The following is a 24,970-nucleotide window of genomic DNA, read 5'->3' on the forward strand; positions in this document are numbered from 1 at the left end:
TTTGCCAGTATCTTTTTGCCTCACAATAGTTTAACATTCTCAAACTTACTGCATAATCCCTTGTCACAATCGTTTGGGCAGCGCCCACAGGGTTCTCCTGCTTCGTAGGGGGTGGCAATCTTGCCTTTGATGTTCCCTCTGGAATGATAAATGGAAACCAGCAGTTTATATCTTTTTTTTCTCTGTCTTGAGAGATGGCCTTCTTAAATGGCACCAGTTGCTCAATCTTCCACACAACAAATATGTTAGGAGGGGAAGGGGCTGTGTGGGGTATAGAAGAGAACAGCTAGCTAGAGGGGTTGATGCCCACTCCAAAAACAGATGTTGGCCACTGCATCAGGGCTGTGGGATCTTTTCCAGCCCAAGGGCCACACTGCATTCGGGAGAGCTTTCCAGGGGCCACATTCCAGTGTTGGTTAGGGCCAGTACCATTAACGTAAAGCCTACTTTCAACACACATTCACACACCCTTCTATCATTCATCTAGGCACCAAGCGAGTAACTTGCTCCAAGAAAGGCTGGGGGCAGACTGAGGCCTTCTATTCAGGCGCTTCCTTCAGGCTCCAGAGCTGCTTCAGAGCCTTAAAGGGACATCCCCCTGGCCACTGGCACTCTTCCTTCATTCCTTAACCTCACCTCTGGTGTGCTCCTGGCACGCAGCGGCATCGTCTTGTTTGGCGATGCCTGGGGTGCCTGCACATGCATGCCAGGCAGAGGCGGGGCGCCGAGGATGAACAGACCCTGCCACGCCAATCCAGCCCTCACCACTGGAGCCAAGCGGGGGGGTGCTGTGCTGCTTCCCCCCAGTGCAGGGGCAGCCCAGCTGGCTGACACAACCCTTGGTGGCTGATTCTCCCTGATGCCCGCAGAGAGAAGTGTTGGGCTGGGCCATGCTGGGGTTGCCCCTCGCCTGCATCCCTCTGTCCGTGCCTGCTCACTAAGCAAGGAGCGAGTGAGCACAGGCTGGGCAGCCATTTAGTGAGGGGGCCAGGGACAAAGCATTGTACCGTTGTACTGTTTTATTGATGTTAGCCGCCCTGAGCCTAGCTTTGGCTGGGGAGGGCGGAATATAAATAAAATTTATTATTATTATTGTTATTATTATTATTGCAGCTAGGCCAGGCTCCAGGGCCCAGAGACCCCTGGCAGCAGGCAGGGCAGGATGGGGGTCCTTGGGGGGCACCTAGTTTGCACCCCCTCAAAATTGTGTGCCTGGGGCCACGGCCTCCCTGGCCCCACCATGCTATGCCCCTGGTGGAAGGGGCCTGTGAGGGTCCAGGCTCTGGCCCTATAGGCCCTAGTGGCCTGGGGTGTCCCTCTGGGTGTTCTTGTCCATCTGCAGCAGCTGTCTCCCCATCTTCCATAGTTAGACTGCCCTGAACCCTGAGCCAGAGTCAGCTCCACACTGGATGCCACTGCAGCCTCCAACTGTCTGTCTGGATCAGGGATGCATACAGGGGTCATAACAAACACTGTTTGGGGTGGGTCATGGCCAGGTTTAATCAGAAAAAACAACAACACTCAAACAAAGCAATACAAAACAGAACAGAACATTTTGTGCCTTGGAAGTTATGGGGTGAAGAAACCAAACCATATTAGCTACTTTGGGCAAAAAGAATTCACAGATTTTATTTAACTGTTCCATTAACCATCCAATGAAATCCATATGACCTTGGCCAGATCATTCCAGCTCCCAGCAGAGGGCTTTGCTACCCAAAGTTTAACTGGCAGGCACTGAAGATCGGGGCTTCATCTAAGCTAAGGTTGAAGCCCCAAACTTCTTTTCTTAATGAGAGATCAAGTCTCAGGGCTGTTTGTGAAGTGTTTTTCTTGAGGATATGCCGATTCATTGCTGTTGCGGTTGTGGAATCATATTCAGCCTCTGCATAACTGGGATTAGAGAAAAGGGTTACAACGACCCCTTCCTCACCCTGCAACACGGCTGCAACGGCCCCATAGCTCTGGGAGCTCAGTCTGCCATCACCCTGCAGTTCACAGTGCCACCTGCTGGCAGCCAAGTGAACTGCCATGAGACAATACTTTTACATGTTTATTGTGTAAGATATATTCAGCAATGAATATGAGACATAGGGTAGATTTAAACACAGGGGGAAAACACTATAAATTAGTCAGAAATTAGTTCATTTTAACAAAAGAGAAAATTCCTATGAGAAATGTAGTTTTAAACAATTACTGCTCTCTGGCGCCATCTGGTGTTGCATGTTTAAAACACATTCAGTTCCTTGTTTCTTTACTAAGGTAGCTGAGTCCCTAGTGACATATGAGGAAGGCCGCAAGTAGGGAAGCACCAATATGAATAGGTAAACAAAACTAGTGGCAGGTTATGTGCTGCACCCAACTAAATAGATTTGTTTTGCTTAACAATTTTCCTATCCTCCTGTAGTAGAGGAAACCACCACATAGGAGCAAGATGCTGCAGGCTGCCTTGAAAAGAAAGGAAAGCAGTTACTGAAAGGAACTACACAGCAGTAGTACTTTGAGCATATAATATGTTTTGTTTGCGCTTTGGAGGTCAAGATTGAAATCTGCCAACTGTGTAGGATTGACCCCTGCAGTCGGCTGCCCTCATGGAGTTGTGTCATTCACATGCCACCTCCAGGCACAGGGCACATTATGCAGAACACATTATACTGAACACATCCAGGCGCATTATGCAGAAGAAAATCCCAGGTGGCTGCAGCCAAGAGAGAAGGCAGAGAAGGGAAACTCATTCCCATATGCACCAGAAAAGGATCCTTACTGTACCTCTCAATACTGACAGAACATATAAATGGCATGAAGCAGACTCTGACGGGGAATAGGTATAGAACAGGGGTCGGCAAACGAAGGCCCATGGGCCAGATCAGGCCCCACGGCCTTCAGGATCTGGCCCGCGGACTGTTTGTGGATCAGTTTGTGGATCCCTCCCTCCTCCTGGCTTCTCCCTGCCCTGCCTAGAGGAGGAAGGGGGCTGGGCTGAGCTGGCTGAGCACCATTTTCAGCAGCCCCTCTCTGGAGCCAGCCCTTTTGCGCCGCTCATCTTCCCTCCGCCGCCCTGGCGCTGTTGCTCCTGTGGGCCAGAGAGTGGAGCAGATGTGCTCGCTCTTCCTACCCACGAGAAGCAGCAGCAGCAGCGGTGGTGGTGGTGGCAGCCCCAGGGAAGGTAAGCACAGCGGCTGGGGCTGGGGTGGGGGGGGGTGGGGAGGAGGACTACTTGCCCCCCTCGCCTCTTCTTCCAGCTTCCCCATTGTTCTGCTTCTCTGGCCCACCACAAGGTCTGAGGGACAGTGGACCGGCCCACGACTAATTTTTTTTTGCTGACCCCTGGTATAGAGCTTGGAGGAAACTGGAAGCAGCAGGGTGGAGTCTGGCTGAATCTGGTTTTCCAGTTCCCTGTGAGGATTTCTCAAAAAAGTACAATGTTATTGGTCAATGGTACAGAATACAGGTTGGCTGCTAACCCTAAACTTAAAGATAAAAACAGCATTGCAAGAGGCAGCAAATTCTTCTGTTAATACATACGCAGGACTGTACTGGCAAACATAGTAGTACTGGTATTCTTGGTCTGGGCAGAAGGCAATAGCACATCCGATTAGATGCGAATTATACCAAACCACCTGCAGATACACAAATGAACATGAATGTGATCACACTGTAAATCTGAGTGCACAACATGACAACCTTAAGGAGTATTGAAATGGGCCCTCCACATCCTATCTCCGTGCTGCAATTCTATTGCACAGATCCCACCTTCCCCTAACATGTACAGTGCAATAGGTTTGCCTTTAAATGCAAACTGAATAGAATTCCCCTCCTACATCTCTAGTAAATAATAAATATGATTCATCACAAATCCGTCTAAGAGACATGCATTGATGCAAACTTCTCCTATAGAATTGTCAGTTTGTGTAATGTATTCAAACTTACTTCCCATAAAGAGCTGTTCAGGAGTAAAAACCTCTCTGTCTACCTTGCAAAGGCATTTGGGTCCATGTGATTTGTTTTAAATACTCTTGTGAACTGCTTTGAGAAATTAAAGATAGTGAAATAGATTATTTTTAAAAAATAATTGGAAACCTCAACAAGGATGAAGATGTTATGAGGGAATCAAACATAGCCAGGTAGTGAACATTTCCTTTACCATGGCACAACATTCAGCAAGGCTAATGCATTTTGGATATTGTCATTGAATTTCAATCTTAGGCTTAACTGATTTTGAAATTTCTTGACAGTATCCTCAGTTACATTTCTTGGGCTTTGAGAACTGACATATTTTGCTATAATAACTGATATCTCGGCTTGCTAGTCTGCCCCTTCCAAACACTTTTGAAACAGCTAGTTAAATTTGTAAATAAATATTTCAAACTTTTTAACCTCTGACCAGTGTCATAGTACCTGAGTGTAATGGCCAATCACGGCTCCTTCCGTCTTTGCTCCAGAAGCATACAGAAAGTCATGTCTTTCATTATACCAACTCCGAATGGCTTCAGTCCAACTCTTGAGGGAAGTTGACATGAAGAGATTTTCACCACAGGATATGCCATCTGCAAGTGGAAAAACAATTATTTACAAGAACTTGAAGGCTTGCCTACTTCTGCATGTGCTTCAGGAAATGTAGCATTTATACTGTCTAGGACAGGGGTCTGCAAACTAAGGGTCACGGGCCGGATCAGGCCCAATTGCCTTCAGGATCCAGCCCGCGGACTATCTGTGGATCGGCATGGGGATTCTTTTGTTCAGGCTGCGCCATTTCCCCCCTGCGCCATTCCATCCCCCCCCCACTGCGGCGGCACCTCCTCCCTCCCTCCTCCTGGCTTCTCCCCGCCCTGCCTAGAGGAGGAAGGGGGCTGGGCTTTGCTGGCTGAGCGCCATTTTAAGCAGGCCCTCTCTGGAGCCAGCCCTTTTGCGCCACTCATCTTCCTGCCCCTGCCACCTTGGTGTTCCTGCGGAGCGGACAAGCTCACTCTGCCTACCAACGAGAAGCAGCAGCAGTGGCCCCTGGGTAGGTAAGCGCAGCGGCTGGGGTTGGGGGGTGGGGAGGAGGACTACTTGCCCCCCTCACCTCTAATTCCAGCTCCCCCCCGGTGCAGCTTCTCTGGCCCGCCACAAAGTCTGAGGGACAGTGGACTGACCCGCGGCTAAATTTTTTTTGCCAACCCTGGTCTAGGACTTAGTTTCTTTTCTATAAATCTGTAATGACCTTACCCCTAATTCTTTTTTAAAGAAAACTTATTTATTGGTTTTTCACAAAAAACTACAAAATTTAACATTCTTCCTTTGTTGAAACCTCTCCTTTATCTTTACCTTTATACTGAGACCTGCTGCTCTGACAGTAAACGTAAAACATAGTAATAGAATCACAGAATCATAGAACTGTAGAGTTGGAAGGGACCCCAAGAGTCATCTAGTCCACCCCCTGCAATGCAGGAATCTCATCCAAAACATCCATGACAGCTGGCCACCTGACCTCTGCTTAAACACCTCCAGTGATGGAGAGCCCTCCACCTTTCGAAGGAGTCGAAATCTAGATCAAGGGAAGTAATAGTGCCACTGTATTCTGCTCTGGTCAGACCTCACCTGGAGTACTGTGTCCAGTTCTGGGCACCACAGTTCAAGAAGGACACTGACAAACTGGAACATGTCCAGAGGAGGGCAACCAAAATGGTCAAAGGCCTGGAAACGATGCCTTATGAGGAACGGCTAAGGGAGCTGGGCATGTTTAGCCTGGAGAAGAGGAGGTTAAGGGGTGATATGATAGCCATGTTCAAATATATAAAAGGATGTCACATTGAGGAGGGAGAAAGGTTGTTTTCTGCTGCTCCAGAGAAGCGGACATGGAGCAATGGTTCCAAACTACAAGAAAAAAGATTCCACCTAAACATTAGGAAGAACTTCCTGACAGTAAGAGCTGTTTGACAGTGGAATTTGCTGCCAAGGAGTGTGGTGGAGTCTCCTTCTTTGGAGGTCTTTAAGCAGAGGCTTGACAACCATATGTCAGGAGTGCTCTGATGGTGTTCCCTGTTTGGCAGGGGGTTGGACTCGATGGCCCTTCCAACTCTATGATTCTATGATTCTATGATTCTATGAGTCCATTCCACTATCAAACTGCTCTTGTCTGTGAATGGAGTCCCATGTATTGAAAGGGCCAGGAAGTCTCTCCCCTCACATTACATGGTTTTGCAACCCCAAATCTTTCCGACACAGCACATATGCCCAAAATCTTTCCGACACAGCACATATGGAAGGCCCTGAGGTGTCGCTTTTGGCGGGTGTTAGTTGCCCACAACTCACTTCCATGCAGCAGTGTACTGAACATGCAAGCCTGGTAGACTTTCTTCTTGGTGTTGATCATTAGCATCCCATTCTCTTATACCCTTTTGGAGAGGTGAGCCTTTGCCATAGCTGCCTTGTCAATATGCTTGTCCAGCTTAGTGTTACTGGAGAGATTACTGGTTATGGTGGAACCCAAGTAGGCAAAACCCTCTACCACCTCAAGCATGTGGTCACCAATGCTGTTTACGTGGAGTGCTGGTGATATCGAGATCCAGAATGTTTGTCTTTGTCATGCTGATGGTGAGTCCATTGCTCCTTTAATTGTTGAGGTGAAGGCATGGGAGAGCAAGAGGGAGAAGAATATGCCAAAAAGAGTTGGGGCAAGGACACAGTCCCTAATTCTTTCATGTTCCCGTCCTTATCAATACGGAAAGCGAACACCACCACCCCATTTAAGGAAGTGGTTCATGGGGACTCAGAGTTACAAGATTTCTGTTTCAGCCTGACTGGAGCACTCCTGTTACAGATTGGGGATGCATTGCATTTTGTTGCGAGTTTATATTTGTTGCCTCTAGTGCAGACCCTGGGTGGTCTTCTCAGCCTATCAGCTTTGCGGTGAAATACATCCACCTCTAAATGGCAGAGGTTTCTGCATACAGGGTACACAGAAGTATGCTCACTTGTAAAAATCGAAAGGAAATAAATCTAAATAGGCACAAACCAAAATAGCCTGACAAGGACCAGAGATCACTGTCTTGCAGAACCTACAGAAGATTGGAAGCATGGGGCCATGGAATATTGAGGGTGTTGGCAGAGAGACTTAGAGGGAGAGAGAATAAGGGCTCGTTCACACTTCTCCTTGTCCTGCTGCCTCCCCCTGGGAAAACCTGCTGTTTACCACTGAATCAGAACAAACAACAATTGGTTTTTCTGCAGAGTGGTGGGTTTTCTCAGGGAAATTGGTGGGACAAATGAAAAACTACTCAGACCTGTGTTTTGGAAGAGGAAAACCTCTTGGGGGCCTGCTTTGTGGCCACAGGACAGGCAGAAGTGGGGACGAACCCAGAGAGGGAGAGACAAGGGAAGGAGGAGGAAAGGTACCTTCTTGAGCTCCTGACTTAAGGTTTCAGGAGACAGAAGAGGACAGAAGAGGAAAGGGAAGGGGGAAATGTTCCCTTTCATACTCTTTGGAAAGTTTCTCCCTGCTATAGACCAACAAAAGGCTCAACTTCAGGGCTGACACCAATCTCAAACTTTAGCACTTCAGCACTTTTACATGATAGTGGGGTCAGCTTTCAGGATGGTGGGAAGGAGAAAAGTGTTCTTTCCCCCCTTGCAGATTCCCCGCACCCCTGTTCTGTCAGACTCCTTTTCAAGTTATGGCAACACTGCAAGATTTCACTGTAGTTCCTCACTTGGGCATTCATATGTATAAATGTATAACTTACAGCACCCAGGTGGTTACCTGGATACCATTTGCTATAGATGGCAGAGATTAAGGCTGCTGGAAGACTTATTGGAGTATATGCGAGACATTTCAAGGAGCACAGTCTTTGGCTTGGTTCAAAAGAGAAATATGGATAGGTTTGTATGTACAGGGCAGCTTCTGTGGCTCCAGTTCTGAAAAGGCATTCCCAACCCCCAAACTTTGGGAGCAGATTCCAAGACCTGCATATATTCTGTTTGAACTCACATTTGCTGGAAGATGGGTTCTTTACTTACTTAGTGTTCTATCAGATGCCGCACTGTGTTCTAATGTGCATTGATTTGCCCACCATTGTGCAATCTTTCGTATATCATCGCTCCACTCCTATGTACAGATAAAAATACATTAGTGAGTTACAGGTTTATAGAACAGTAATGCCCAGAAATGCATCAATTACCAGTGGATTTTGTAACTATGTTGATATTCTAGCTAAACACTGAAAGACAATTTCTCAGCTATTGGCACAAGCCTGGTTCAATAAATCATGGCCAATGGTGGAAATCAAGCCTTTTTAAAATTATAGGTATTTAGAAGCACATTATGTTTCCAGGATTTCTTTCTATGCTTCTCTTACTTATCTAGTCGAATCAGGTGCATTTTCGTTACTGCATTTGGATCTTAGACTATTTTTGCAAAGAAAGAAAGAAAGAAAGAAAGAAAGAAAGAAAGAAAGAAAGATTTATTTAGCAATGTTTTTGACATTCCCCCCCCCCCCCGTAACCAAGCATTTAAGAGTGGAATTTGGGTAAACAGCAATTGCAAATAGGTCACTTCATAGGAAACTCATTGACAGAAATGGCTAATGTTGCCAAATTCATTCATTTATTATCTTTGTGTATCTTGCCTTTCCTCCAAGGAGGTCAAGGCAGCACATGTGGTTCTTCTTTCTATTTTAGCCACACAACACTGTAAGGTTAACTAGGCTGAGAGCCAGGAGGCTGAGCTGTGGCTTCATAGTTTAGTGGTACTTCAGCCTGCATCTCATTAGACCTAGTTTGCCATTCCAATCCTTACATCACATTGGATTTACTTGTGTAGTAGTTTATGTACTCATCATCGGTTAATGGAGATTGTTGTAGCTCTGTTAATAATAATTACATTTGTTACCCTCTTTTTACAAAAAACAAAATTTCAGAGTGACTTAACTAGATAAAATGCAACAGGTAAAAACAAAACCATGTTGCAATATCTTGTCCACTATATTTTGCTCTGGTTTCATAATTTCCCTACCTTAACAAATGGTCCCCCCCCCAAGCAATTAATTTTAAAAATGCCAGTATTGTTCCTGAATACATTTCTGTTGGGTTTTCAAAATGTGTCTTACCATCTTCACCATGTTGCTAGCAGGTGGTTGGACTTCTCTCCGTAGCTTATTGTGTATGTCCACAATCTCCTTTTTCTGGTCTTCATTGATGGTGCTCAAACTAGCGAAATGGTCAGAGACCTGAAACCAAAGAGACAATTTTTGTTCCAAAAGGACTCCGTTTATATGCATCCAATTGCTTCATGCTGCACAATATTAATATCTGCAATACAATAATATTGCAACTTATGCATGTTTAACTTGTGTGCATACAGATTTCAACTTGTGGCAATAGATAGATAGATAGATAGATAGATAGATAGATAGATAGACAGACAGATAGATAGATAGATAGAGGTGGAAAGGGGGCAGGGTTCCAGGAAAAAATGACTTTGGCAATCCCACCCACCTTTGAACCCAATGTGCTTTGACTCTACATGATTTTGGCTTTAGGCATGATCCCTGGAATGTAACCCCTGCTTAAGTTGTGGGCTTACCGTAATTATTAACCCATTCATGCATCTACTGAACTTTGTAAAGTATTGTGTATCTAAAAAGCACTAGACACAAGTCTTGTATATATCCTTTGAATGGATATAAGTCTTGTATATATCCTTTGAATGGATATTATATGCTAAAAGGAAAGACAATAGAAAACCAGCTAAAATAGAATTGATCAGAAAATTATGGGAACCGTTAGGAATAATAAAATTGACAACAACGATGGGGAGAAAATCAAGGTGTATAAATATATGCAAAGCAATTGAGACCCTGTGATTAAAATTTATCAGTTAAATTCATCAAATAAATGTTAAGGATCTCAAGGACAGGAATCAATTTCATGCTTTTATTTGGTTTTTGTAAGACAATAGCAGTGTTATAATAAATCTAAAGTGTTCATAGTAGGTTTAATTTGTAAAGTAGCTTATTTTTCCTGTATTACTGTAATAATATTATTCCCTGTGAACTCTCTTATAATCCTTTTGCCTCCTTTTTTGAACATTTTGTGTATTTCTTTGGAGAATAATAGAAAGTCATTTATAAGTTAACACGAAAACAGCCCAGGGAACAACAAAAATACAGCAGAAATAATTTTTTAAAAACTACAAAAACTGGAGAGTTAAAAACAGAAGATTACAAACCTATAATCTGGATGTAATAAAGGAGAATAATTAATTTCAAATTCATTTGCCCATCTGTTAGTGCTCTGTCCTCTGGATGTGACTCACCAGAGAGGTATGAGCTGTGAAGTCAGTTCTCTGAAAGTCTTCTCTTCTCTGAAAAAGCTCAACTGGCTTCTTGTCTGCTGGCCTAGCAAAGGCAGGTGGGTTCTATCTGCAGTCACCAGCAGGAAAGCACCTTGAGTCTGGTTGGGGCAGGATTTTGCTCTTTAGATAGCAAAAAATATGGAGTGAGGAAGAGGGAGCAAGTTGGGCACCTGCCTGGCAGCTTTGGGCTATTTTGCACAGACACGCTCATGTCAAGCTTGGCCAGCACAGACCTCAATGAACCTTGAAGGGTGGGTGTGAATGTGCTTTCCCACTCTGGCAGGATCTCCTTGGATTTGATTAGTATAGGTGGACTTAGCAAAAGCGTCAGGAACCAGTTTGCCTTTTATGAACACCCCACATTCTACAAATAAACCAAGGTCCTACCTGTGCAGCAGATTGATGCAGATCTGCAGCCAGGCATGCACACAAAATGAGCAGGATCATGGCTGAAAAGCAAAGAAACCAGGACACATTTGTCATCTTAACTGCAATATATCTATGCCACTAAAACACCCACCTTACCTGTGTAATTTGAAACTACGTGAGGGGGCCCCTTAGGGCTGAGCATGCTAGCTCTGTGCCCTAGCTTGCCATTTTCATAAGCCTCTGTAAGTTGGTTGACCTTCTGAAACAGGGAGCCTGCTTTACTCATTGAGTAAATTTCAAAGATCTGGCTGGTCCCTCTTCTCCCCATGAATAACAGAATCATCAGGTTGGAAGGGACATAAAGATCATCTGCTCCAACCCATCCCTGATTTAGAAAACTCATGGCTACAGGTGGAATGGAAAATTAAACAAATCAAGCAAAGATCTTTTGAATCAGCAAATAAGTGTGGGAAACTGCTAGCGTGGCAGTTAAAAAAGAGACAAAAACTAAATACAGTTACAAATCTAGAGATTGAAGGGAGAATTGTTCAGAAACCAGAAGAAATTAGAAAGTGTTTCCAGAGATATTTCAAAGAACTTTATGCACAAGGGCCGCAGAAAGAACCTGAGGTGGATCAATTCGTAAAAACCAATGGATTACAAAAAATAACCCAGGAAATGAGAACAATCCTGAATGGTAAAATTACACAGCAGGAAATTGAAGGTGCCATACAGAACCTTCAACTAGGCAAATCTCCAGGGCCTGATGGACTTACCTCCAAATACTACAAGGTTTTGAAGGACTATTTGATACAACCCTTGACGGAGGTTTGTAACCAGATTATGGAGGGGAGGAAGGCACCGGAAACGTGAAAAGAAGCCTTCATCACATTGATACCTAAACTAGAAACTGAAAAGACCCAACTTAAAAACTACCGCCCCATCTCACTCCTAAATGTGGATTACAAAATTTTTGCGGATATTTTGGCAAGTAGGTTTAAAAAAGTGCTTAATGGAGTGATCCATAAAGACCAGGCAGGCTTTCTCCCTGGTAGGCATCTGTTTGACAACACAAGAAACATCATTGACATTCTGGAATTTTTACAAACAAATATTAATACAAGAGCGGTGTTAATTTTTATTGATGCGGAGAAAGCCTTTGACAACATTTCTTGGGTGTTTATGAAGAAAAACTTGGAAGGGATGGGAGTGGGGCGGGGGTTTGAAAATGGGATAGAAGCAATTTATTCAGAGCAAAAAGCCAAATTGATAGTAAATAATGTGGTGGCAGAGGAGTTCAAAATTGAAAAAGGGACACGGCAGGGGTGCCCCCTATCCCCTCTATTATTTATTTCAGTCCTGGAGGTGCTTTTGAACATGATTAGGGAGGACCGGTTGGTACAAGGAATTGAGGTCGGAGTGAAACAATATAAATTGAAAGCATTTGCAGATGACTTGGTATTAACATTACAGGAGCCAGTATCTAGTACAAAAAGAGTTTTAGAACGGATCGTTGAATTTGGTCGGGTGGCGGGATTTAAGTTGAACAAGCAAAAAACTAAGGTTTTAGCAAAAAATTTGACATCTACAGAAACAGATGAGTTCCAGAAAGAGACGGAACTAAATGTGGTTAAAAAAGTGAAATACCTAGGGGTGTATTTGACCTCCAAAAACTTGAATTTGTTTAAAGATAATTATGAAAAATGTTGGTCAGAAATTAAAAGAGATTTGGAAATTTGGTCAAGATTGAAACTTTCCTTGTTGGGTCAAATTGCAGCTATAAAAATGAATGTATTGCCGAAAATGTTATTTTTGTTCCAGGCCCTACAGATCGTGGACAAAGTGGAATGTTTTGGAAAATGGCAGAAGGATATTTCTAAGTTTGTCTGGCAGGGCAAAAAGCCCCGACTAAAGTTTAAAATACTAACTGATGCGAAAGAAAGAGGGGGGTTTGCCCTGCCGGACTTGAGGCTATATTATGAATCTGCAGCCTTCTGCTGGTTGAAAGATTGGTTTTTGCTGGAGAACACTGATGTCCTGGATCTGGAAGGGTTTGATAATGCTTTTGGGTGGCATGCATATTTGTGGTACGACAAGGTTAAAGTTCATAGATTGTTTAAAAACCATATTGTCAGAAGAGCAATATTTACGGTCTGGACAAAATACAAAGACTTATTGGAGGGTAAGACCCCGAGGTGGCTATCACCGGTGGAGGCCAAGGCCCGTAAGAGACTTAACATGGAGGCCTATTGGCCAAAATATTGGGAAATAATTGAAAAAATTGGAGACAATTGGAGGTTGCAGAGCTTGGAAAAACTTAAAAATAAGGTGCGAGATTGGTTGCATTACGCTCAAATTCAAGAGGTTTTTAAAGTGGACAAAAAGGTTGGGTTCCAGGTGGAAAAATCGAAACTAGAGACAGAATTGTTAGAACCAAAAAACAAATTACTCTCGAGAATGTATAACTTGCTGCTTAAATGGAATACACAGGATGAGACAGTCAAATCCGCCATGATAAAGTGGGCGCAGGATATTGGGCATAACATCATGTTTGAGGACTGGGAAAGGTTATGGAACACCGGAATGAAATTCACGGCATGTAGTGCCTTGAAGGAAAATATTATGAAAATGGTATACCGGTGGTACATGACCCCAGTCAAGCTTGCAAAGATATATCACCTGTCTGATAATAATGTTGGAAATGTAAGGAGGCGGAAGGGACATTCTTTCACCTCTGGTGGACTTGTCCAAAAGTGAAGGCCTTCTGGGAGATGATTTACAATGAGTTAAAAAGGGTATTTAGATATACCTTTCCTAAGAAACCGGAGGCCTTTCTTCTGGGCATTGTGGACCAGAAAGTGTTAAAGAAGGATAGAACTTTTTTCATGTATGCTACCACAGCAGCAAGAATTCTCATAGCAAAGTATTGGAAGACAAAAGATTTACCCACGCTGGAGGAATGGCAGACGCAGTTGATGGACTATATGGAACTGGCCGAAATGACCGGCAGAATCCGAGACTTGGGAGAAGAAGCAATGGAAGAGGACTGGAAAAAATTTAAGGACTATTTGCAAAAACATTCTAAGTTGTATGAATGTCAAGAAAATGCACTATTTAAGAAATTTTAGCTTCAGCAATTGTAATAGGTGAAATGAAAACCAAGGCACAAGAAGTCAGAGGTGGAATTATGAAATAACTTTATTATGTTTAAATTTAAATATATAAGAACTGGGACATAACATTTTGAATTCAGTAACATGATAAATTGAAAGATACAATAAGTTACGAAACAAGATAACAAATTGCTGATGTTTGTAGTACAAAGAATGCAGGGTCTGGAGGTTGTGGGGAAGTTCAGTAGGTTTGTTAAAAAAGGATTATGGAAATTTGTAACCTTTATATTTTTTCTCTTTTATCTGTCTTTTTTTCTTTTTTTCTGTATTCTGTAAACTCAATAAAAATAATAATAATAAAAAAATAGAAAACTCATGGCTACAGCAGCACACTGGGCAGTCTAGCTAGAGTAGAGATTTCCTTCAGGGATCATTAAAGCCATTTGAGGCCTCTTCAGTAAGTCAAAATTTATTGTTTTGAATGACAAAATTTAGTGTTAAGAGAAAGTGTAAATATTTGACCGTGGTACAGCACAATCCTAACCATGTGTCCTCAAACTAAGGATGGCAGTCTTGGTTACCATGTGTCTAAGGCTTTGTCCACACTTCTACCTGTCCCATGTCTAGAAAGCACAGGTCCAAGTGGTTTTCCACTTGACCCACAATTTCTAGGCACAAGTCTGAGCAGTTTCCCCCTTGCCCTGCTCCATTCCCAGGGAAAACCTGCTCTTTAGCTCCAAATTGGAACAAAGAGCAGTTTGTGAGAAACCTGATTTCTATTTGCTCTGATTGTATGCTAAAGAGTGGTTTTCCCTGGGCAAAAGTAGCAGAACAAGAGGAAGTGTAGATAAGCCCTTAGAGTTACAAAGACAGGGCCTGGCTGAGAGTTATTATGACCCACACTAGAGAACACTTGTGCTATGTTTCCATGTGAAATTTTGGGAAATTACCTGTTGCTACATGCAGCCTAATCTCTGAGTGGCAAGAGATTCCTGGGGTGCCATTACTTATGCAGGGTTTAGTTTCCTTGGAATGAAGGTCAGCATATGCTCCAACATTTCCCAAGAAGAAATCAGGTCATCCTTCACCACCCCACTGTTGCTACCACTGCTGGCTAGCTCACACCAGACCCCCCCTCCTGCCACTGCTGCTCACTTGCCACCTTACCAGCTTGTGCATGTCCGTGCCTACCACTGCGTGCCACTGCACATCGCCACTCACCTGCCCGCTGCCACACACACACACACACACACACACACACGGAGGGCCGCAGTGACGAATGTCCAGAAGTGGCCTTGTACTTCAGAGTGCTGCAGCCCTCTTTGTGTGTGTGTGGTGTGTGTGTGTGTGTATGTGGTGGGTGGCAGCAGCTGGCCAGCAGGCAAAGGTGTGGAACCCCCTTGGCTGAAATTACAGGACATCCCAGGATGGAATCAGAACTTGGGGCAGCTTCTATAATTCTGTAAGTCCCGGTAAAAACAGGACAGTTGTGCGGTATGGGTCAGTGGAGACTGTGATATCTTTAGGATATGTGGACTTTTTTACACATATATACAATCCAAGCATAGGATGAAGAACCTCACAGCATTTACGCTATAACAGATCTTGCCTCCTCGTTAGTTTCTGGGTGGGTGAGTATCCAAAACCATAATTTTGGATTCAGCCGAGAACAAGGGGAGCCTTTCTAAGTCCTTTCACCTCTTGGCTTTCACTTAGACTGTCCCCTGCTTCTTAGGATGACAGAACACCCAGCCAGGAGAAAGGCCCACTCCCCAATCCTCCTCAGTTGTCTGTCTGGCAACACATCCTTTCTGCGCCAACACATCTAACAAGTAAATGGATGTCTACCAGCCCCATTAGCGTATCAAAAGAGACAGGTTCAAGCAGCTCAGCAGATTCCCTCTACTAGATTAAAAAAAAAAAATCACAGGCTTGGCTGCGATCCAAGGATATCATCTAAACCACCACAACCCCAATCCTATAACAATATACATAATAAATCCTTAATGTAGAAGCCAGCTATTTGAAACAGACAGACAGACAGACAGACAGACAGACACACACACACACACACACACACACACACACACAGAGAGAGAGAGAGAGAGAGATATATATCAGGAAGCAGCATATCACAGTAATTCAAATCTTTTGATGTTTTATCGCTCTCTCCCTCCCTTAACCCCCCCCCCGCCTGCAGGTAAGAGAAAAAGGCTGCCACAGAGCAGTGACGCATGACTGCCCTCTCCCACTCCGGCCTCTCCTAATAGTACACCAGAACTTTGTTTCCTTCTGAGCTGGGAACTGTAACTAAGTACTATAGGTAAGCAGGAATCTGAGTATTGTTCTGAGCTTGCTGTGTCATCATGAGCCCTCTGCAATGATCAGAGAACCTATACTTCTGAATGGTTAATGCTAGTTATTTGTTCCGCTAGTGACATTTTTCATTAACCGAACCAGCTCTCCTTTGCAGCTGCTGATGGAGAGTTCTTTGAAAAAGAAGGGTTATAATAGGAATGAGTGACAGTGGCATTTAGTTCTTTTTTATTTTTAAAATGTGTCATCTACTGTTGAGGCTCTGAACACTTTGGATATATTTTGAAAGAGATACAAAATGTCAATAACAAGAAATTGAGAGCAGGATCATTCACCAGGACTTGTCTTATTTTTGAGTCTCCAAGTTAACAAGTTGTTGTGGCATTTATGAAGAAAAAGTCCTTGCTAGCACTTTAAAACAGTAGATTGAGAGCTTTTTCTCCAGTGCCAATGCACAGGGCCACTTTTTTATCACTGAAAAATATTTCTGATCTTTCCAGAAGCTTGTAAGTAGTAGATACATTTTTTAAAAGGAGAAAAAAGTTAAATAATCATATCAGTCCATCCTCATAGATAAAGAGTGAACTTAACCACAATTCTGGGTTTAGATGACTCACTAAGCCAAATCTTGGCTTAGCAGCTGTCCTGTATCAAATTAAAAAGCCTCCAAAATGGGTGCAAGCACCTCTTTGGGAACCAGCACATCCATGTGGCATGCTCTCTCAGGGAGGCGCACCGGGTGCCTTTGTTACATATCTTTAGGCACCAGGCAAAAACATTCATATTTGCTCAGGCCTTTGGCTAATTAAATCTATGACTATTTAAACTGTGTGTATACAGGTAGGAGGGACGCGGGTGGCTCTGTGGGTTAAACCACAGAGCCTAGGACTTGCCGATCAGAAGGTCGGCGGTTTGAATCCCCGCGACCGGGTGACCTCCCATGGCTCAGTCCCTGCTCCTGCCAACCTAGCAGTTTGAAAGCACGTCAAAGTGCAAGTAGATAAATAGGTACCACTCCAGTGGGAAGGCAAACAGCGTTTCCGTGCGCTGCTCTGGTTCACCAGAAGCGGCTTAGTCATGATGGCCACATGACCTGGAAGCTGTACGCCGGCTCCCTCGGCCAATAAAGCGAGATGAGTGTCACAACCCCAGAGTTGGTCACGACTGGACCTAATGGTTAGGGGTCCCTTTACCTTTATACAGGTAGGTACTGTTTTTGTTACTATGGTATGCATTTTTGTGTTATATTATAAACTGCCCTGTGTCGTCAGATGAAAGGTGGTATGGGAATAATAATAATAATAATAATAATAATAATAATAATAATAATAAGTCCTACCCTGGCTTACTGTGATGTGTGAACCAGGCCATTGTCCACTTTAAATCTTTGCTCTTGTCAGCATTGCTACAGAGCCACCAAATCCAGTGGTGACAATACTATAGAACAGCATGGAACTTTAGTGAAAATTAGTCTAGAAGGCAAAATTAGTCTAGGGGGCAAGCACCTCCAAGGCATCTTTAAGGCCAGTAGAGCACAAGCTATACCTGTGCAACCACATATATTTGACGACTAATTTTTTTTTATAAAGTGAGAGGCACCACACACAGTGTGACAGATTTGCCTTCTAGACAAACGCAGGGTGCTGCTGCTGCAATCTCAGTGCAAGCCGCAGAGTCCATTGTCTCAGCCATACACAACTCTTACATCAGAATATTGCTGTGCAAAATGATTCAGAATCCATACTTCTTTCATTTGCAAAATAAGTCCCATCCCTTAGTCCAGTGGTTTTACCATCAATATCCATAGCATTGTGGGGGAGCATGATTGCGCCTCCTCAAAAATGTGTGCCCAGGGCCAAACCCCCCTCCCCCCCACTATGGCTCTGCACTACCTGGAGCTTCTAGGAAAAACGGAAGTTTAAAAACATAATAATAATTATAGAACGCTGTCTGAGTTAAGCGATATGCACCACAGCAATGTAACTTTAGTGATATCCCCAATATAACTTACCTTTATTTTTCTAGGGAGTTCAGAAGAATTCGTTGTACCTTTAGGCAGTTTCCTTCCTTTGAAAATGAGTGGATTTTCTTGCTTCAGTGAATATATATATATATATATATATATATATATATATATATATATATTCTCCACACACCCCCTATCTCTGTTTCTTCCTGCTTTGCAATGTGAGTCACAGAAACGGCTGTGTGAAGTAGGATGTGAGAATTGTGTCACTGTCTTCTTGCAATATTTGTTTTTGTAATAGCTTTTATTTCCTGATATTTTCCTGGCTGTGAAAATGTTGCTGCTATTATAACCCTACAGTTGTGCTAGATGAGGAACAACTTGGTTTTCCTCTGCAAAAGACAAAAAGGAAAATAAATCAGGCGCTTTCCATAACAAGTGGCTGAACTGGACTAAAAGTCACCCCCAAACCAAATACATTTTTACTAGAGGCTGGGTTACCAACAATATCAAACTAATCCATTTTTTAAAACTTAACATTGATTATTAATTTTCAGCTAAATCAGAGTGTACTTTTTGTGTTGAAAATATAAGGAATTCTTCACGTAATGGATACTGCAAGGTTTGAGGAATAGGATACTGTTGGCTGAGTTCGTTTTCCAAGGAGAATTTGAAATAGTTCTCTGTTTGGCTTATGTCCATTTTACTGCTGTCAAACCTGGTTTGATGGGAACGTCATTTATGAAAGCATACATTACTGTTATCTTTCAAGCATAATGGGCTGAGAAAAACTTGCAGAACTATTTTGTTCTGTCTGTTATGGTATAATTACCAGCGCAAACGTGACTTGGTACAGTAAGGACTGTGCAAACAAAGGGGATTGTACTGTATAAATAAGGCTTATTGTCTGGGCAGAGGAGGAATGGTGGAGACAGCCTCCCCAGCCTGGCCCTTCCAGAGAAGAGGAAGGCAGTTCTGAATTACAACAGGGATTTGAGGGGGATCCCAGCTCAGAGGCAGATGAGAGGGAAAGCTGGGAAATAATGGGAGAGGAGGAGGAGGAAGAAGCACAAGAGACAGCTGATGGCACAGTGACTTTAGAAAGCATTCCAGACCCCCCTCCCAGAACCCAGTGAGCCTTGAAAGTAGGAGAGCAGAGAGCTCAGAGGCAGAGGACACATCTCAGCTCCCGTAGGGATGACGCATAATGTGAGAGAGGGAGGGGGTGGAGACTCACTCAGGGCAATGCCACTATTCCAAGAGGCTGCATTTCCAAGCCTCTCTCTGTGAATATTGAATGAAAAGCAGTTGGTAAGAACTTTTCCTTGTCTTATCCATTCCTGGCGACCTGCTGTGGGGATTGGATCCACTGCTGCCTGACACTTATACGTGGCTTCCTCCAGCTTGCCATGGCTGACAGTTTCTGAAAAGCAATTTTGTATGACTCAATTACTCATTCCCCCCCCCCTTCTTTGATTTCCTCCTATCATCTTCTGCAGTTGTTTACAGTCTGGAAGCACATGGAACCTTCATATTTCAGATTCATGTAACCGAATCCATCAGCTCTGGCGTCTCACTTTTTCTGGATCCTTTTAACACTTCATACAACCTAGTAACAGTTTTATGAATTGTTTATGCCTGTTTAGGGAACAAGCCTTCAGGGATGGCAGTTGAGGGACTGTTGGAAGAGAGCCACAGGCTGCCGTCTCCCTAGTGCAATGGTTGAAAATGCCCAAACCACTGGAGATTCTCCATAGGCAGTGGGACTGAAAACAAATGTGCTAGATGAGAGCCTGGAACTGGTGGATCCAAAGTCTCGTTATTCCCAGGATACACCCTAATGTACATCACTCCTAGAGCTGGCATAGCTATCTTTCTTTACATTAAGTGACAGTGGGGTGGATTTTTTTTTTTTTTAAATGCTTACCTGGGAAGGCACAATTATCGATACAATCCTATATACGTTTCATTAGAAGTAAGTTTCAGTATTTTCAGTGGAGACTAATACCTGGCAAGTGACTTTAGGATTGTTACCTATAAGGGTTAGGACAGGCAGAAGCATCTACTCTTCTGCTTCATGAATTATTTCAGATTCAGTGTTTCCTTTTAGCCTTGCTCCAGTGCAAAAAAGCGGAAGAAAGATTTGTTCCAGATAATTTGAGAATCATTAATTGGCAAATGCCTCTTACAGGGGCTTAAAGGTGCCCGGCATTTTCTTCCTCTTGTCTTTAGTGCAAATGATGGATTCCACATTCCTCACATTCCTCACAGCAGTTTAAGGATGTGAAGTTCAAAAAGGTGCAGCTGCTGCAATTACCCGGTACATGAGGTCCCTTCATTGTGTTCATTTGTATGGTTATGAGACATGCTCGAGACTGCCATGGGACCTACATGACTTTGGTAGCACAATAGGACCAGAGGCCCATGTTTTTAATTTCTGAATTTCTGAATTTCAAATTGTTGCAAATGCTGGTGAAAGGCAGGTAATAAATTTAACAAAAAAAACAAAACAATCCCCCTACACACACAAAACAACAACAATGTCACATTGAACTTCTCAAGCTCCTGACTTTTAAAATATCCGTTTCTTTGCCAACCTCCCTATCCTAGCACATTGGTATGATAGTAAGGTTGAAGTATGTTAGAGAAAGTTAAGTATGTAATGAAGCTTGGCTTCACGATGCCTATGAAGAGAGTGTTGGTGGCATGAGATAAGGGTGAGGGTGACACTTGTTGATTCATGTGGCTCTAGCCACAAGAATTAGGTTATGCAAAAATATTTTAATGTATCATCGTAGACTGCCAGTAAAGCAAAATAACAGGAAACTGCATCTTAGGGTAAACAATTTCAGTAACAGGTGGAAACATTGCTTTGAATCTCTTGTAATATTCCACTATATTTGAGAAAACTCTATTCACTGAATGACATTCACTGTGCATGTATGATGTTCAGAGAACTCCTTGGCACACATGAGACCTCTCCCAGGCATGCAAAACAAAAAACTTCTTTTGTGGTTTGACTTCCATAAGTATAAGCACAGCCATCTGTCCCAGAACTGGAACTGCTCCTTCTTCATGATACTTATCCAGGTTTGAGGCTAGATTGGAGCCAAAGCCACCAAACTGGAGAGCAGGATATTGTTCAGGAAATGTTACTTTTGTATGCTTTCCCAGTGGAAATGAGCAGCACATCTCCAGAAAGAAGGATAAAGCACACCCTACTTGTTGTTTAGTCGTTTAGTCGTGTCCGACTCTTTGTGACCCCATGGACCAGAGCACGCCAGGCACTCCTGTCTTCCACCGCCTCCCGCAGTTTGGTCAGGCTCATGTTTGTAGCTTCGAGAACACTGTCCAACCATCTCGTCCTCTGTCATTCCCTTCTCCTTGTGCCCTCCATCTTTCACAGCATCAGGGTCTTTTCCAGGGAGTCTTCTCTTCTCATGAGGTGGCCAAAGTATTTCACGATCTGTCCTTCCAGTGAGGGCTGATTTCCTTAAGAATGGATAGGTTTGATCTTCTTGCAGTCCATGGGACTCTCAAGAGTCTCCTCCAGCACCATAATTCAAAAGCATCAATTCTTCGGCGATCTGCCTTCTTTATGGTCCAGCTCTCACTTGCATACATCACTACTGGGAAAACCATAGCTTGAACTATACGGACCTTTGTTGGCAAGGTGATGTCTCTGCTTTTTAAGATGCTGTCTAGGTTTGCCATCACCTTTCTCCCAAGGAGCAGGCATCTTTTAATTTCGTGACTGCTGTCACCATCTGCAGTGATCATGGAGCCCAAAAAAGTAAAATCTCTCACTGCCTCCATTTCTTCCCCTTCTATTTGCCAGGAGATGATGGGCCCAGTGGCCATGATCTTGGTTTTTTTTGATGTTGAGCTTCAGACCATATTTTGTGCTCTCCTCTTTCACCCTCATTAAAAGGTTCTTTAATTCCTCCTCACTTTCTGCCATCAATGTTGTGTCATCTGCATATCTGAGGTTGTTGATATTTCTTCCGGCGATCTTAATTCCGGATTGGGATTCATCCAGTCCACACCCTACTAATTGACATCAAAGAGAGGTGGTGATTTGGCCTACCTGATTTAGTTATATTACGAGGCCGCCTGTTTTTCTTGGGTGAGAGATTGGTGCCAACTGAAGAATACAGATGTATTGGATTTGGAGGGCCATGACAAGCCATGAATTTTTAAGTGGTACCATAGCGCTTTAAATGTATGGTGTGAATGTGGCTAGAATTGTGTGTGTGTGTGTGTGTAAAGGGGAATGTAAATTGAGCAGCTATTGGCACATTCTTTATACCTCATGGAGAACATGCACATAATCCTCCCATGAAGGGGGAAATGTGCACATTTCTTGATCCATATACATAAACCCTCAAAACACCTTAGGGAATGTCCATGTTTTGACTGAATTTTGTAAATTCTCTGGACAGTATCCCAAGGCAAAGGAAGGGAAGGAGAATCATCCTCAGGGGTCTCCTGTGATGTGAATGAGGAGGCCATATTTGGCACCAGGGGAGCCCAGAAACATTCTGGGAGGTGGAAGATGGTTGGCACAACTGTGGAGTCTTGTGCGCCTGCTCTTTAAAAAGTCATTTTTAACAAATATAAAAAGAAAATACATTCTTGGAATAGTAGTACTGGTGGAAATAAGACTGACCAAGAGGTGTGAGGGGGGAAAAAGGGGGTCCCTTCTTTTTTCAGAAATGTTCTCTAGAAGTTGCTGGGTGCACTGCAGGCACCACATCTGGCAAGCTCTTTAACCCAGCTTCCTCCTTTTTGGTCACTTTCTTTGAATATATGAAAAAAACAATAAATATATTCTGAGGTGAGGGGAAATAAACATTTTCTTTCTTTTTTGTTTTGTTTTTTGGGGAGGAGAAAAAAATAACCCATTCATTATTTTCTTGCTATCTGTTAAGTGTGTGTGTGTGCGTGTGTGTGTGTGTGTGCGCGTGTATGCGTGTGCACTTCAACGTTCACACAATTATTTTTATTGGTTAGTATTTGTTTTCTTCTTTCATTCCTGTGTAAACCATTTTGAGAGCTTTGCCTGAAGAGTGCTAACAACCAAAGAGGGTTCTGTAGAGGTTCTGCGGAAAGGCTTTCTTCATGGGATAGTAAATATTCAGCCAGTTTTCCTGGTTTCTCTTTTGCTGACAGGGGCTTGACATAATAGAGCTATTAATGAAGTTTCCAAGATGAAACTTTGCTCATTTGCAAAAATCCCTGTGTAACAAAACAATGCATGGATTGAAGGGGAAAGATCCAGATTATATTTTATTTCAATACAGAGTCAATGCAATTGTCACCTATTTCTGAAATAAATCTACCTGAGCCAGATCACCTACCGCATTTTTCGTCCTATAGGGCGCCTGTAGGACGCACCTCGTTTTTTTTGGGGGGGGGAATGAATAAAAAAAAATTATTTCCCACCCCAGCCGTAGCTGCCGCCCCAAGCCTTCCGCACACCTGCCCGAAGCACGGGGCACCCTCCGGAGGGCTCCACGTGCTTCGGGCTGCAGGCTGCTGCCCCAAGCATCGCGCGCCCGGCGGGACCTCCCACAAGGCTTGCGAACACTCGCCGGGGCTGCAGGCTGCTGCCCGCAAGCCTTGTGAGCCCGCGGCAACTCCCGCCGGGCTTGCAAGGCTTGCGGATAGCTTCCTGAAGCCTGGAGAGCGAGAGGGGTCAGTGCGCACCGATGCCTCTCGCTCTCCAGGCTTCAGCGAAAGCCTGCATTCGCCCCATAGCACACACATTTCCCCTTCATTTTTGGAGGGGGAAAAGTGCGTCCTATGGGGCGAAAAATACAGTAAGTTTTTTAAGGAATGGACTGCTAAGCATATTCTAAAACTTCAAGACATCTGCTCATTTTTCCTCTTCTCTGAATAGCCTTAACCTGAAGTAGCTAGTTTGATCGACAAAGTTAAATGAATACAGATTTTCAAATATAAGTGCAATCATGGCAAGATCAATCTTTTAGGTCCTAAAAGAGATCTTGGAGCAATGATTCCATTTTGTACTTGACTTTTGTCTTTAATTGTTGTAATTGAGATGCTACTTTTATTGTTTGTTTTATTATATATTTCAAGTGAGGATGTTTTAATGTTATTGTGTATTTTAATTATGGATCAATGTTATCATTGTAAACCACTTAGAAGTCATTTTGGCATATAAGCCATATATATATTAACAATTAATCATTATAATAAAAATATGATATTTGCATTGAGAACTATGTAATATATAGCGCATCTTAAAATGTATTACTACAGATAGTTCGATTAATTAATTAGAAAAAGTGCTACATTTGTGTTTTGCCAACATGTCAATAATTTTAATAATAATACTTTTATTAATTATAAGCTGCTCATCTGACTAGGTTGCCCCAGCCACTTTGGGCAGTTTTCAACAAAATGTTATAACACAAAAAAACTCAAACATTAAAAACTTGACAGGGTTGCCTTCAGATGTCTTCTAAAAGTCAGATATATGTTTATTTCCTTGACATCTGGAGGGAGGGCGTTCCACAGGGCAGGCGCTACTACCAAGAAGGCCCTCTGCCTGGTTCCCTGTAACCTCACTTCTTGCAATGAGGGAACCGCCAGAAGGCCCTCAGAGCTGGATCTCAGTGTCCGGGCTGAACAATGGGCGGGGAGGTGCTCCTTCAGGTATACAGGACCGAGGCCATTTAGGGCTTTAAAGGTCAGCACCAACACTTTGAATTGTGCTTGGAAATGTACTAGGAGCCATTGTAGGTCTCTCAGGACTGGTGTTATATGGTCTTAGCAGCCTCTCCCAGTCACCAGTCTAACTGCCGCATTCTGGATTAATAGCCACAGGTGCTCTAGCCATCTCAACAATTG

The 24,970-nt window shown here is 43.4% G+C and overlaps 1 protein-coding gene across 1 annotated transcript in view; it reads right to left on the minus strand.

Annotated features, from left to right (window-relative positions):
- LOC309338635 (cysteine-rich venom protein helothermine-like) overlaps positions 1–18,249 on the minus strand; it is a 46,670-nt gene extending 28,421 nt beyond the window's left edge. The window contains exons 1-7 of the mRNA XM_081855964.1: positions 18,140–18,249; positions 10,718–10,779; positions 9,084–9,203; positions 7,996–8,083; positions 4,396–4,544; positions 3,523–3,617; positions 50–138 (exon numbers count right to left, since the gene is read on the minus strand). Coding sequence (XP_081712090.1) covers positions 50–138; positions 3,523–3,617; positions 4,396–4,544; positions 7,996–8,083; positions 9,084–9,203; positions 10,718–10,777 — 601 coding nt within the window. The 5' untranslated portion in view covers positions 10,778–10,779; positions 18,140–18,249. The remainder of the gene's footprint in view (positions 1–49; positions 139–3,522; positions 3,618–4,395; positions 4,545–7,995; positions 8,084–9,083; positions 9,204–10,717; positions 10,780–18,139) is intronic.
- Positions 18,250–24,970: the final 6,721 nt, after the last annotated feature.

The sequence above is a fragment of the Podarcis erhardii genome, assembly GCF_964252035.2.
Source record: "Podarcis erhardii genome assembly, chromosome: 3".
NCBI classification, from domain to species: Eukaryota; Metazoa; Chordata; class Lepidosauria; order Squamata; family Lacertidae; genus Podarcis; species Podarcis erhardii.